Source organism: Protopterus annectens, chromosome 3.part0 (genome assembly GCF_019279795.1).
Source record: "Protopterus annectens isolate FY-2018-M chromosome 3.part0, PAN1.0, whole genome shotgun sequence".
Taxonomy (NCBI): Eukaryota; Metazoa; Chordata; order Ceratodontiformes; family Protopteridae; genus Protopterus; species Protopterus annectens.
In genome coordinates, this window is record NC_056731.1 from 458,828,002 (window position 1) to 458,842,311 (window position 14,310).

The window sequence follows — 14,310 nt, forward strand, 5'->3', positions numbered from 1 at the left end:
CGCCCCTAACCCTAAGGTCTGTCACTATCGCACACACGCCTAACCCGCACCCTAACCCTAACTCACTTAACCCGCCCCTAACCCTAACGTACAATCGCACACTTACCTGAACCCAACCCGTAATTTTCTACCACACCACTAAGAATAGCGAAGCCACAGAAACAACCAACCAAATTCTTTCCTGAGGAAAGAATTCTCTGTTCTGCAGCTTCGCTATTCTTAGCGTTCACTGAATAGTGTTCAATATCAGAACATTCGAAGTTTTAATACTTCAATGTTCTGATATAGACCCCACCATCAACATTATAGGATGCTACATCCCCCCCAGGGAATAATATTACCATCACAGAAAAACTAGTAGAATGGATAACCAACACCCTTCCCCAAGAAAACATCCTATTAGGCGACCTTAATATTGACTGGGACAACTGCTCCAGTCTAAACCCTGTATCCCGTATCAACCTACATGAACTAACCAAACTAATAACTTCCCCCACCAGAACAGACAAAAGAACCAAACATCAATCTATACTAGACTGGATACTAGTGTATCGTCCTTCCCATATATCTCACGCTGGCTGCCTGCCTGCCAGATGCCCTCAGCGACCACCCACCTACATTTCTAATAAGAAGCAAAACTCCCCAACTGACCCAAGAAACTGTCAGGAAATGTAGGAATAGAAAAAACTTCGACCAACTCAACTTCAATAATGACCTAAAACTATGTAACTGGACCCCCCTAAAAACTCTGGACCTTGATAAAGCAGTACTATACTTCAATACTACCTTCATTAACATACTTAACCACCAAGCCCCTCCTAGAACTACAAGAATCAGAACTAAACATGCACTTTGGCTAACTTTAAATACTAAAACATTACTCAGAGATAGGAACAAAGCATGGACAAACTTTCATAAAAGGAAATCCCAAATAGACAAAAACATACCGTCAGTTACGTAACAAAGTCAAACAACTTATTAAAACAGACAAAATCTCCTACTACCAAAATATGCAGAATAAATATATTAACAACCCAAAAAGGTTCTGGGCTGCGGTCAACACCGTACTGCAACCAGGGAAAACCACCACCCCCACCCCCAAAATAGTGAACAACCATGACAACATCCCCACTCAGCTCAACAAATTCTTCACAGAAACTATCCAAAACCTAGCCAACCACCAACTAAGTCCCAACAACCCATCCCCATCTAAAACACCCTCTTCACCCAAACAAATCTCAGTTACCCCATCTTCACCTTCAACCCAGTGCCAACCAAAATCATACAAAAATTACTACTAAAGCTTAGGCCAGCCTCTACAGCTGCCAATAATATACCTTCCGAATATCTGCAACTAGCAGCTGAAGCAAAAGCCTAACCTGTCTCCATATTAATAAACAGATCTATCTCAGAGTGCAAAGTACCCCATCTTTGGAAAATATCACATATTACACCACCGCACAAAGGGGGTACCTCTATAGAACTTGGTAACTATTGACCTATAGCTTTACTATCCCCCCTATCAAAACGTCTTAGAAAACAAATTACTATCCACTCAGCAACATGGTTTCAGACCCTTCCATAGCACCACCACCGCACTTGCATCATTCACTAATACCGTCAATAACCAAAGAAATAATGGACTGCTAGTATCTGCAACTCTCTTAGACTTATCTAAAGCCTTTGACATGGTCAACCATGAAAAGCTTCTTCATACACTAACCACACAATCTCAGCTTCTCTACTATTTCTTGGTTTAACAAGCTACCTAGATGGTAGGCAACACGCTGTAAAATGGCAAAATCAACTTTCTCCCTTATTGCCTGTCTCCCTAGGGGTACCCCAAGGCTCCATCCTGGGTCCTCGACTCTTTACCTATTTACTAATCAACTACCATCCACCATACCCAAAGCCTCAATTAGTCCAATATGCAGATGAAACCACCATTATCTGTGCAGCCAACTCCCTTGACCACCTCCTCTCCCTAACACAAGAATGCTTTTCCCTGGCATAAACATGGATCACTAACCAAAACCTCATTCTAAACCCAGACAAAACTAAATTACTCCTCTTCAGACCTCACAGATCTCCTCCCCCCTCAACTAACTTTACACTCTCCTCTCATAACATCACCACCATCACACCCAGCAGTCACGTCAAACTGCTAGGCCTCAAAATTGACAATGGCCTTAAATTTGACACTCATATCTCCCAGACCCATAAAAGAATCCACAGAAAAATGGGCCTACTCTATCGCAACAGTTTCTCACCAGTCACTCTAAGGTTACTACAGCCAGGCACACCTCCTATCGACCCTACTTTACACCTCCCCTGTGCTTAACAATATCCGGAAAACTGAGCTCAACAAACTAGATAGCTGCTACAATAAAATAGCCAGATTCGCCACAAGATCTCTTTCTAGAACCCACCATTGTGAAAGCCTCAAAAAACTCAACTGGCTAGAACTCCCCTGGACCCTTCAAGTTAGCCAACTAGCACTTGCTCATGAAGTACTAAATCATTCAGGCAACACACCAGCCCTGCAGCAACTACTCCAGACTTACACCACTACCAGATCCCTGAGATCAAGTACCCAACACCTCCTTAAGGTAACAAACTTTAAAAATGAGGCAGGTAGATCTGTTTATAGCCACTACACCTCTAAAATCTGGAACTCCCTTCCAGCCCACATAATAAATAACTCCACCACTCCATTCAAAAAAAGTGCAGTTTTGTACCTACCATAAATGTAGATGTTCGACTGTATACACTGCTGCAGTCATTACACTTGGGTTATCCTGCCGTCAGGCGGTTACTCAGTCGGCCTGAGTTCCAAAATCGTGGTCCGGCGTCGGTTGCTGTAGCCTCTTCTCCGACGTCAGTGCGACAGGGGTATACAAGATGCAGCAGACGCCATTTTATTTAATTTTTCTTGCCCCAGATGTCAGGTGCCCCCAAAAAGGTTGGCAATGCAAATTGCTAATAAAACATACATATGAAAAGCAATCAAAAACTTTCAGTTACCAGCAAATACTCCCCATAGGTAGTAAAGGGTAGAAGACTTAGGTATTAACCAGCAAGTAAGAGGGGAAGAAGGGAGGGTAACCTGGACTGCAGCAGTGTCTACACTCGAACATCTACATTTATGGTAGGTACAAAACTGTACTATGTTCATCGTGTTACACTGCTGCAGTCATTACATTTGGGTAGAATCCCAAAGCTGAGGTAGGGTGGCTGGTTCTATAAGGCATTAGGGGTGGCTATAAGACCCTGCAACACTGCAGTGGCAAAGCCAGCTCTGGATTTTGAGTAAAGAGGCAAATGGTAATGATTGGTGAAGGTATGTACAGAACTCCATGAACTCAGATAAACGATAGGAGCCAAGCAGTCCAAGAGTGGGTAAAACTACACAGTAATACGTGGTGATATAAATTTAATGTATCACAAGTTTATTATCACAAGACACGTTTTCGTCTCACCAAAATGGGAAACTTCTTCAGAAAGGATATATAAAAAATGTCACTAAAAACTTTTAAAGTTTTTAAAAAGTTCTGCCCAGAGGCAGTACAGTGCTGTTGACCAATCAAAAGTTCACACAAAGTTAAAGATACAAGCAACTGCGAGCACCTGAACAAACAAGGCAGGAAACTCGAATACGTCATTAAATAAGATCAAAAGTAACAAATACATACTTAGTTAGTAAATTTTAAAATATACTTCTAACTATTCTCGTGGTAATCTATCCTCAAGTAAGTCAGATACGCAAAATACAGATATTGGAACACAAAGTCTCTATTGGTTAGTCAGTATGTGACTAGCCTAAACAGTATATTTGTATTAGACTAATGGAAACTTTTATACTGGTTTTCAAAAACATTTTTAAAAATAATTAATTATCTTAAAACACTCCTCAGTTTCAACAGACAAGAGATGTTACAATTGTCGTTCAAACCAGGGACACAAAAAGCATTCAAGAGGAGCTGCCACTCCAGTTCTCGACATTCTAATTGAATAGAAGTTGGACCACCTCTAATGTCACATCCTACCTATCTATAGCTAAAAACTTAAAACAGTGATCCGGATTGACATTAATATGTTTAGCTAGCGCGTTGTCGCACTTATTTTTCGAGATAGCGTAAATATGCTCATAAATCCTATCTCGAAGTCTGCGATCGGTCTTTCCCAAGTAAAAAGCGTTACAAATTTTACACGTAGCTAAGTACACTAAGCTTTTTGAGTTGCTATCAAGTTTGTACTTGATAAAATATTTCCTGTTAGCTAACTCAAAGTGATTACTTCTTGTTACATATGCAGTCTGGCATATGGAATTAGTAGTATGCAAGATGCCATGTAACCCAAGGCCTGCAGAATTTTTCTTGCAGGGAGTTGGGTCTTTGCTGCCATCAATTGAAAATATGGAGTCAGTTGTCCTTGCTTGTCTGGCGTGAGAAGCCATCTGGGCTGTTGTATTTAAGCTGGCACCCAGGAATATTATCTCTTGTGAGGGCACTAGTTTTGACTTCTTTTCGTTTACTGTGTACCCTATGCAACTTAACTTTTTTACAAACGCCAGATACTTTAGAAGAATATCCTTGCTCTCCGCTTGAATCAGGCAGTCGTCCAGGTACGGATAAATTTGAATTCCTTTCTGTCTGCAAGATGCAATTACTGGTGCCAGGCACTTTGTGAAGACCCTGGGCACAGTAGATAAGCCAAAGGGCAGTGCAGAGAATTGGTAGTGCATTGAACCAGCTATGAATCTGAAGTATCTTCCACAATTCTCTCTGATAGGGACATGCAGGTATGCCTCCTTGAGGTCCAAAGTTACAAGCCAAGCTTTCTTGCCCAGCATGGTAAGAAGCTGCTGTAGTGTCAACATTTTGAATTTTGGAATGTCTAGGTAAGTGTTTAGAGAAGAAAGATCCAGAATGGGCCTCCAGGAAGAGTCTTGAGTAAAATCCTTGTCCTTGCTCCTGTGTTGGTACCTTTTGAATAGCTCTCATGGCCATGAGTGCTGTAATTTGTCTTTGAGCCTCTGCCCATTGATTTGGTGTCAGGTTTGGCATTCCTTTTAACCTTAGAAGAATCTGAAGAAATGTGGTTATTCCAGATGAAAGCGCTTAACCATTGCATTGAGTTCTGTATTCTGTGTTGGCGTGTTTTTATAATAAACCTGTGTGACAAAGGAAGAACTTGGTCTTCGCTTGGTTATCTTCACAACTTGAGTTCGGGGAATCTGTGTCCAGCCACTTTTGGGAATTCCTTTTAACCTTGGCAGAGTGTGAAAGTGGAACCTGTAACCTTGAGATACAATGTTGAGAACCCATTTGTCTTTGGCGATCATATGCCAATTGTGACAGAAAAGTGCCAGTTTTCCTCCCAAGGGGGCTGTCAAGAGAGAACTGTTTGGCAGCTGTAGTGGGAAGTCATTGGGGCTGTTTTTTATAAGGTTGAGGCCTGTCTTCCCCTTCTTTCTGGGTTGATGCACCCCATTGTCGAGGCCTCTAAGGACCTTGTGGTTAACCTCTACCTCTTGGACATCTATCTGTCCCTTTGAGGTTTGTCTGTAACTGGAAAAGACCAATTCTTTGTTGGCCAATTTCTGCTAAATCGAGGTGGCTGCACCTGTAGGAAATCCTTCACCGTTTGCATAGATTTTGCCTTATCCTCCATTTTCTTTAATACCTCTTCTGCCTTAACTCCAAATAAAACATTCTGCTGCAAAGGTGCATCCAATAATTTTGCTTTAACATGATTTGGTAACGTCTGTTCTTTTAACCAAGCATGTCTTCTAATGACAGATCCTGTAACTGCTGCTCTACAGGAGGCCTCTAATGAATCAAAACCACATTGCAAAGTATGTTTTCCCACTTGTTCAGCTGCATGCAATAAATCCTGCATTTCTTTATAATTAGGAGGATCTGAGTTTAGAAGCATTTTTTGTTTCAACTGAGACATCAAATATTGCTGATATTTTAGCATGTGAAACTGGCAATTTAAGGCCCTCATTGCTAAAGTTGCAGATGTATATACTTTCTTCCCCCATCTAATGCTCTGAAATCTCCGTCAGAGGGGACTGGATTCTTTTCTGAAGAGGAATTTACCCCTTTGGGGCCCTGAGAAATAGTTTCAGGGTCAGCAGCAGGGCTTTTAAAAAGAAATCTGAGAGAGTCAGGGACTGTAGTATCTATTTGGCTTAACTAGTGCAGGAGGTAAGGAATCAGGATTTAAACTGGATTCAGTAAACACATCATCCGCAATATCTAACACTGGTGGAATAGTAAGGGGTCTTTGTTGTGGTAATAAAAGGAAATCTCTGAACCTTTTCTTGGATTCTGAATAATCCTGGCCCTCACAATGGAAATGCTCCCTCATGGTATGCAAGGTTCCCCCAAAGGAGTAGTCCTCTGGCGGAAAGACTGAAGGAATTGACTCCTCAGCATCAGAATCCTCATAAGGGGGTAAAGAGTATCCTAGGTCCGAGGATTAATCTGAGGAGATGGATACCTGGTCGGATGAGTCATAATCTGCATCCTGTCTAGGCCTTTTATCAGGAGGGGGATGGGACCCCCTTGATCAGAGTGATTAAGTCTTCGGCCATTTTGAGCATTTGTTTATTAGGCATGGAGGCCTGTCCTGGTGAATGCTGAATTTGTTTCTTTGTTTTCAAAGGAGTTTTAGACTTAGCAGAAGATTTAATGGTTAACTGAGTGGGCCTGAAAACACCCTCTGAAGCTACAGTTTTGTTCTGCTACTCCGGATCCCTCTGAAGGTTTAGTCTCAGTAGGCTGTAAATCTGGTGCGCCCGAAGGCCCAGCCATCTCCACGTGGGAGTCACAGGTGGCCTGTGATTCTAAAGAAGCGGTCAGGGGCTGTGAATGCGCCTCGCTGAAAACTGGAGAACCGGCGACTGGCCTAGAAGAGGCTTCGTCGTCAGTTTTGGGCCTTGGATGCCTGTCCTTGTCTTTGCGCTTTTTGTGTATTCCGGTCATTGGGAGTTCCAACGGCATGGTGTAATTGAATTTTCTGCCAAAATAATGTCAGGCAAAATCAAACCGACGTTTAATAGTGCGCCTGTTAAACCTAGCACAAAACCTACAACCTGTAACGTCGTAGTCTGGGCCTAGGCATGGGATACAATAAGAATGGAAATCCTTATGAGGTATTTGCTTCCCACAAGAAATACAGTTATTAACTTTTACTGACATCGGTCTGAGGCAAGAAAAAGTTTCCCCAACGGGTTACTTAGCTTTGTAGAAGACTTCGGTTCTGGATTCGGAATGAAAATCTCAGGAGTCGGCCGACCGACACTTATGAACTGCTTTTGCTTCGGGCACCGTGCGGCAAGAAAGACTGAAGAAAATGGTGTCGGCTGCATCTTATATACCCCTGTCGCACTGACGTCAGGGAAGAGGCGACAGCAACCGACGCCAGACCAAGACTTTGGAACTCAGGCCGACTGAGGGACTGCCTGATGGCAGGATAACCCAAGTGTAATGACTGCAGCAGTGTAACACAATGAACCTCTACTAAAAACACACTTCCTGAATCACAGATCATGTACCTGTACTACCCCTGGATAGTAACTCATATGTCTCTGTTTCCAGCAACTAGAGTAACAGCTTATCTACTGCTTTTGTAATGTCGGCATGGGGTAATAGTATTACTGAACACTGTAAAGAAACCTAAAGGACAGAGTATGTCTCCTGTAGAAATGAGTTATGGAAGTTATCTACTACATCTTCTTGCTATACTTGCTGTTAAACACCTCTATTACATGTATCTATTAATGTAGCCTATGAATGTTGGCAAATACACTCTTTGGTTAACTATTTTATATTTACTATTCTCTTGTTAATGATTTTATTGCTCTGGCTTTTTTTCTCCCCCCTCTCACACAAATGGACATACTATCCAGTTGGACTCTGCCAGTTAAATGTAAAATTAAAAAAAAAAAAAAATATATATATATATATATATATATATATATATATATATATATATATATATATATATATCTGGGCTAGTTTTAATTCATCTGTAAACTAATCATCAATGTGTCAAAAGAAACAATCCAAGCCTCCATGTCTTTCGGCTTTTCCCAGTTAGGGGTCGCCACAGGGGAACACCGGTCTGCTAATGATTGGCAGTGGATTTTACGGTGCCGAGTTGCCAGCCCAATGCCCAACCTTCAAAGACAGCACACCTATTCACACGCGCACCTATCTGCATGTCTTTAAACGTCATACAACCATCGGGAGGACATAAAGACTCCACAAATCGAATGGGAAAACCTCTTGCTGCGAGACGACAACGCTAACCACTGTAGCCGCCAAGCCTCCACCAAATAAACAAAATAAATTGAAAACAAAAGGAAAGAAGAAAAGGCCATCAATTCTGAAATGGCAAAAAAAAGATGTTTTGTGAAGGAAGCGACATCTTAAATGAGAACCACACCACTGCAAGATCAATTAACAATGTGCCCAAAGAGCACGTGTTCCTAGATAAACAATCCAATTAAGGTAAAGATATCCAATCTGTTATAGTGCTTTAACACACCTTTTCAAAATGGAACTTGTAAATCATTTTCTTGAAAGTACAAAAAACAACAAAAGGACTAGGTGAAACAAAATGTATTAGTCTAGACTTTAAATGTAAAAGGGCGTGGTTTCAACTAATGTGTTTCAGTTTGCCACAGGTTGCCAATGTTAAACCTCCAGATCCTAGTTTTCACATATGAAACATACTGGTGCAGTTCCTACTTGCATGCTAACAATGAAATATTGTGGGGAATTTCTTCTATTCCCTGGAGTTATTAAATCTAAGTAAGGTGGTGTGGGGGTCCGCAAGAGGACTTGCCTCCCCCCTTGCAAAATGCTTCAAGTGTTTTTGCTGAGCTGAAGCTTTAACTGGTTGATTTGCTTGAAGCCTCAGCTAATTGAAACTATGGGAAATTAGATAAAGCAAAAAAAAAAAAAAAAATCCGTTAACAGTCTAGCCTATAATTTCTGGAAGAAATGTTTGGCAAGTCACCTTTGCTTCATATGCAAACAAGTAATTTCAGCAAATACTTTGGACTGTACTTACAACAAATATCCAGCTGTAATGGTCCATGCACGAACAAGACTTTTAAGCCACTGCCGCGTATGGCCTTGCTCCAGCAAAGCTGGAAGCACAACCTGCAGAAGTAGCAGCTCCAAAGAAAGTTCACTCACAGGAGCATCACTGTTAAAATAAAACAAAATTGCTATTGACTCACAGCAGCATCACTTTTAAAATAAAAATAAGCTTTCAGGTCAATATTTTTATAAAATATCTGACTTGACACTCCAGAAAACAATTAAAAGTCTTACAAAATCCTTATGAAGAATGAAAGATGTTTACCCTTAACCATCTACTCAAAAAGTCAATAAAATAAAAAGGCAAGACACTGAATCAGTAAAATTTTCTTACTTTACGACCGAAGATAACTACACAGCCTTCATTACCAGGCTAGATCAGTGATGTGCAATACCTACTCTTTTTAGGAATATATTTCACTTTTGTCAATAAGAATCTTGTCAATGTGGAGCAAACTAGTGTTTCTATTATCTCCTTCCAACACTGCCTACCACACATCTGACATCCTGTAGCTCATAAGTTAACTTAATTGCTCCAAAGGGTAATAAAATCCAGACAGTATAAACTATTTACTCTAACTACAAGAATTCAGGGATAAACATTTTTATTTACCAAAGCACTAAACCTCACACTACGACAACCTCACTTCCAAGTGGTGTGCCTACCTTTCCTTTTACTTCACTGTTCCTACTAGCCTTAACACGCTCTATTACAAGATCTGATGTGGTTTAGTATTTTTTTTCTATTCCAAAACTCCTAATTATTTCTCACCTACATGCCACATATATACTAATCTGCAAACCCGTACTTTCCTTATATGCAATGATTTCCTACATAATGGTGTACACACATCTGAACGAAGTCCTTCTAATGTGATAAGACAGGACAAAATAAAAATTTGGGACTGAGTTTCAAAGAATTCCATTTAGTCCGTTAATTACAATTCTAAGTACATTTTGCCCCACGCACTGGTCAAGGAAGACCATAAAGTTGTCTACTGTATCAGAAAACCAAATTCTATTGGGAAGGCCATTTCAAGTCTTGACGGTCTTTATTCTTTAGCATTTCAAGCATCTCACAATTCTTGATCTGATATTTGTGTATTTTGTCAAGTTCAAGATGTGCACAACAGGATGTAGGCTGTAACCTACACATTCATACAGAAAAAAAATATGGACTAAAACCAGGTCTCTGTCCAAACTTTTGTATTTCAAATAACACAAACCTAGCTTCTCAATTCCTTCCCTGAATGCCAATCCTTGAATTGTTGTTTTATTTCTAGTAAATTAAAGATGGACTTCCAGGCATGTATTCTCACTATCAGCAGCACTTCTTGGCCAAATGACAAGAAAAACATATCTACCGCTTCTAATGAAAATAAAAAAAAATTCACTAGGTAAGGCAAAGTACAGTTGTGTAAGATCCACTTACCATATAACATCTTTAGTTAAACAGGTTATATCCTGCCAGGGATACAACTGGCCAGTCTTCCAAAGCCTTAGGCTCCCAAGCTGCTGTTCGCTTGAACTTCTTAGGGAGCAAACAGCAGCTTGGGCACCAAAACATTCCGGATGTTCTTTCTAATAGAAAAAGGGTGGCTACTATTTCAAAAACAAAGTTAAGAACGCAACTTTAATCAAAGAAAAACTATATAAGCAATTAGGGGATGGAGAGAGGCTGCAGCTATTGCAGCAGTGATCATTCAAACATCTACTGTTATGGTAAGTTTAATTATGCAACTGTACTACATTCATCATAAATAACTGCTGCAGTAGCCTTAGGTATTTGGGTAGATTACCACAGCTTACTCCACTTGGGAGAAGGAAGTAATAGGATCCAGAAGCCATTGGGGCATGGTACTTGCAAAGCCTATTCTGGAAAAGGAACCTGATTTGTAGTTCTTTGTAAAAGTATGAACAAAGGACTAAACAGTTGCCTCTAGAATGGTTCAAGGGCCTACCCTTTTCCAATATGCCATCAAAGATGACAAAACTCTAGGAGTGCATGCCTTGGCCCTGCCTGGAAGTCTTCTATTATGGAGAGACAAAAAGTACAGTTTTGTACCTACCATAAATGTAGATGTCCAATAGATATGCAACTGCAGTCATAACATATGGGTTGTTTTGCCTCAGGCAGCCCTCGGTCGGCCGGATTCCAAAGTCTGGGTCCGACGTCGGCTGATGTCGCATTTCTCTCCGACGTCAGAGCGGCTGGAGTATATAAGCATCAGCCGACGCCATTTTCTTCAGTGTTTCTTGCCCCAGATGCCAGGTGCCCTCCAAGGAAGGCTGTAATCAAATTGGAAGACAAAAACAGGATTCCAGACAAATAAGTAAGCAATAAACAGATACACCATAACAGATATCCCCAGCTAAGAGAAACAGGGATAGGAGTGGACCCAAGGCATAGAGAGGTATGGAGGGAGGGAGGGAAAATCCGACTGCAGTTGCATATCTATCGAACATCTACATTTATGGTAGGTACAAAACTGTACTATGTCCTTCAAGAATGCAACTGCAGTCATAACATATGGGTTGAATACCATAGCTTAGCTGGGGGAGGAGGAATGCTCTAGGAAAGAGATGGTGTGGCAATCAAACCCTGCAGGACTGCCGAAGCAAAGCCTGCTCTGGATCTGGAGTATAAAGGGAGATTGTAGTGTTTGGAGAATGTATGCACGGAGCTCCATGTAGCAGCTTCTAGAATGTCTTTTGTAGGCACCCCTCTTAAGAATGCTGTGGAGGTGGCTGTAGCTCTGGTGGAGTGTGGTCTGACATTGGCTGGAACATTCTTCCCATGGAAGGAATAACAAAATCTGATGCAATGTCCAATCCATTTTGAAATAGTCTGTTTGGAAATTGCTTTTCCTTGTACTCCAGGGGCGTAAGCTACAAAAAGCTGATCAGACTTCCTACTGGTCTTGGTTCTGTCCAGGTAGTAGCAAAGTTGTCTGTGAATGTCCAAGGTATGCAACAGTCTTTCCCCTTTGCTCTCAGGATTGGGGAAGAAAGTAGGCAGGTGAATAGCTTGATTTAAAGAAACCCTAGATACCACCTTTGGCATAAAAGTAGGGTTGGTTCTTAAGGAGACCCTGTCTCTGTGAAAGATTATGAACGGTGGTATTGCCATTAGGGCCTGTAGTTCCGAAACCCTTCTTGCTGAGGTAATTGCCAACAGGAAAGCTGTCTTCCATGGAGAAACTGTAAGTCCACTGAAGCTGCTGGCTCAAAGGGAGGTAGAGTCAGCTTTTCTAGGACAAAGTTGAGGTCCCAAGCTGGCACTGGAGCCTTTCTTGGTGGCTTAATGTTCTTGATTCCCCTGAGGAATTGCCTTAACAAAGGATGTGAAAACACAGGCGGATCAGTGTTATATCTAGCTGAAATAGCTGAAGCATGTATCTTTATGGAAGAATATGAAAGTCCATTCTGTAGCATATCTGCCAAATATTCCAGGATGAGTGGGATGTTCAATAATGATGCATCATGTCCCTTGCTGGTATTCCAAATGCTGAATCTCTTCCATTTTGCTAAGTAAACCTTTCTGGTGGATGGTCTTCGAGCTTCTGTTAATATCCGCTGAACTTCCTTGGAGAGAGATAGATTGAGGTTATTCATGGGATCTCCCAGGCTGTTAGCTGCAGCGTCTGAAAGTTTGGATGCACTGTTTTGAAGTTGTGTTGAGTCAAAAGTAGGGGCCATTGGGGAAGGGCCCACTTTTTTTGTGACATATGCTCCGTAGTAGTGGACACCAGTGTTGTCTTGGCCAGTCTGGAGCTATTAGGATCCCCTTGGGCCTCTCTGCTTTGATCTTTAGTAATACTGTGGTCATCAGTGGCAGAGGTGGGAATGCATAGATTTTTAGGAAGTTCCAGTTGAATGAAAGAGCATCTATTTTCCAAGCTTGTGGATGATATGTCCTTGAACAGAATTTTTGTAGATGATGGTTGAGGTGGGAGGCAAATAGGTCTACTTCTGGCCTGCCCCATGTCGAGGTGAGTTGTGTGAAGATTTTCGGATGTAACCTCCACTTGTGTGGATCTATGAAATTCCTGCTTAGGCTGCCCACCAGCACATTGTCTTTGCCTGGAACAAACTGGGATTGCAACTGTATGTTTAGGCTCAGTGATTTTTCCCAAAGATTCATTGTCAGTCTGCAAGGGGGGTAAGAATGGGTGCCCCCTTGCTTATGTACCACATCACAGTGGTGTTGTCTGTCCGTATCAGTAGATGGCCTTGCTGAAGTTGCTGTCGAAAGGCCTCGATGGCATGCATTACTGCCAGCATTTCCTTTTGGTTTATATGCAGATGTGTTTCCTTTGGAGACCATTGTCCTTGTATACATCTGCCCTCCATGTGCGCCCCCCATCCAAGGTCTGAGGCGTCTGTGGTCATGGTCTGTGTTATCTGAGGTTTTTTGAATGACATACCTGTGTTTGCCTGGCTTACCGAGGCCCACCATAGGAATTCCTTTTGTAGGCATGGAATGAGCGGTATGGTTGTCTCTAGGTTGTTGCTGTGCTGAGACCATAGGCTTTTTAGGTACCATTGAAGCTTTCTCATGTGTAGTCTTGCTAATGGAACCAGGAGAATGCAGGATGCCATGTAACCCAGGGCCTGTAGGAATCCCCTTGCAGTCATCTGGGTGAGTTTTGCCAAACCTTTGAAATAATGAGTTAACTTCTCTTGCTTGTCTTCTGTCAGGTAAGCTTTTTAAGAGGCTGTGTCTAGATTGGCTCCTAAGAAGGTTATTTGCTGGGATGGTTGAAGTCTTGACTTTTGGAAGTTGACTGTGTATCCCAGAGCCTGTAGCAATTGTATGACATAGTTCAAGTTTTTTGTCAAAATCAATTTGTCGTCCGCTTGTATGAGGCAGTCGTCCAGGTATGGGTAAATTTGGATCCCCTGGAGCCTGCAATGAGCAATTACTGAAGCCAGGCATTTTGTGAATACTCTGGGCGCAGCAGATAAGCCAAATGGCAATGCTGAGAATTGATAATAGGTTCATAGGTTTATACTAGGCTATCTGCCCCAAGGCATTTATAAGCCTAGCCCGAATTTTTGTGGCTTACGCCACCCCTTATATGAAAAAATACTGTACCCATTAGTTTGTTGTGCCTCTGTCCAGCAGTGACACAGAGATGATTCCCGGGGTAAACCTACGATCTCCCATCCACAGGTCAAGATTTCTCTT

General features: G+C 41.7%; 1 protein-coding gene across 1 annotated transcript in view; it reads right to left on the bottom strand.

Annotated features, from left to right (window-relative positions):
- The window catches only part of MARCHF6 (membrane associated ring-CH-type finger 6), a 2,699,933-nt gene that overhangs the window by 783,644 nt on the left and 1,901,979 nt on the right, over positions 1–14,310 (bottom strand). Inside the window, exon 24 of the mRNA XM_044064887.1 lies at positions 9,088–9,225. Within this exon, the coding sequence (XP_043920822.1) occupies positions 9,088–9,225 (138 nt within the window). The remainder of the gene's footprint in view (positions 1–9,087; positions 9,226–14,310) is intronic.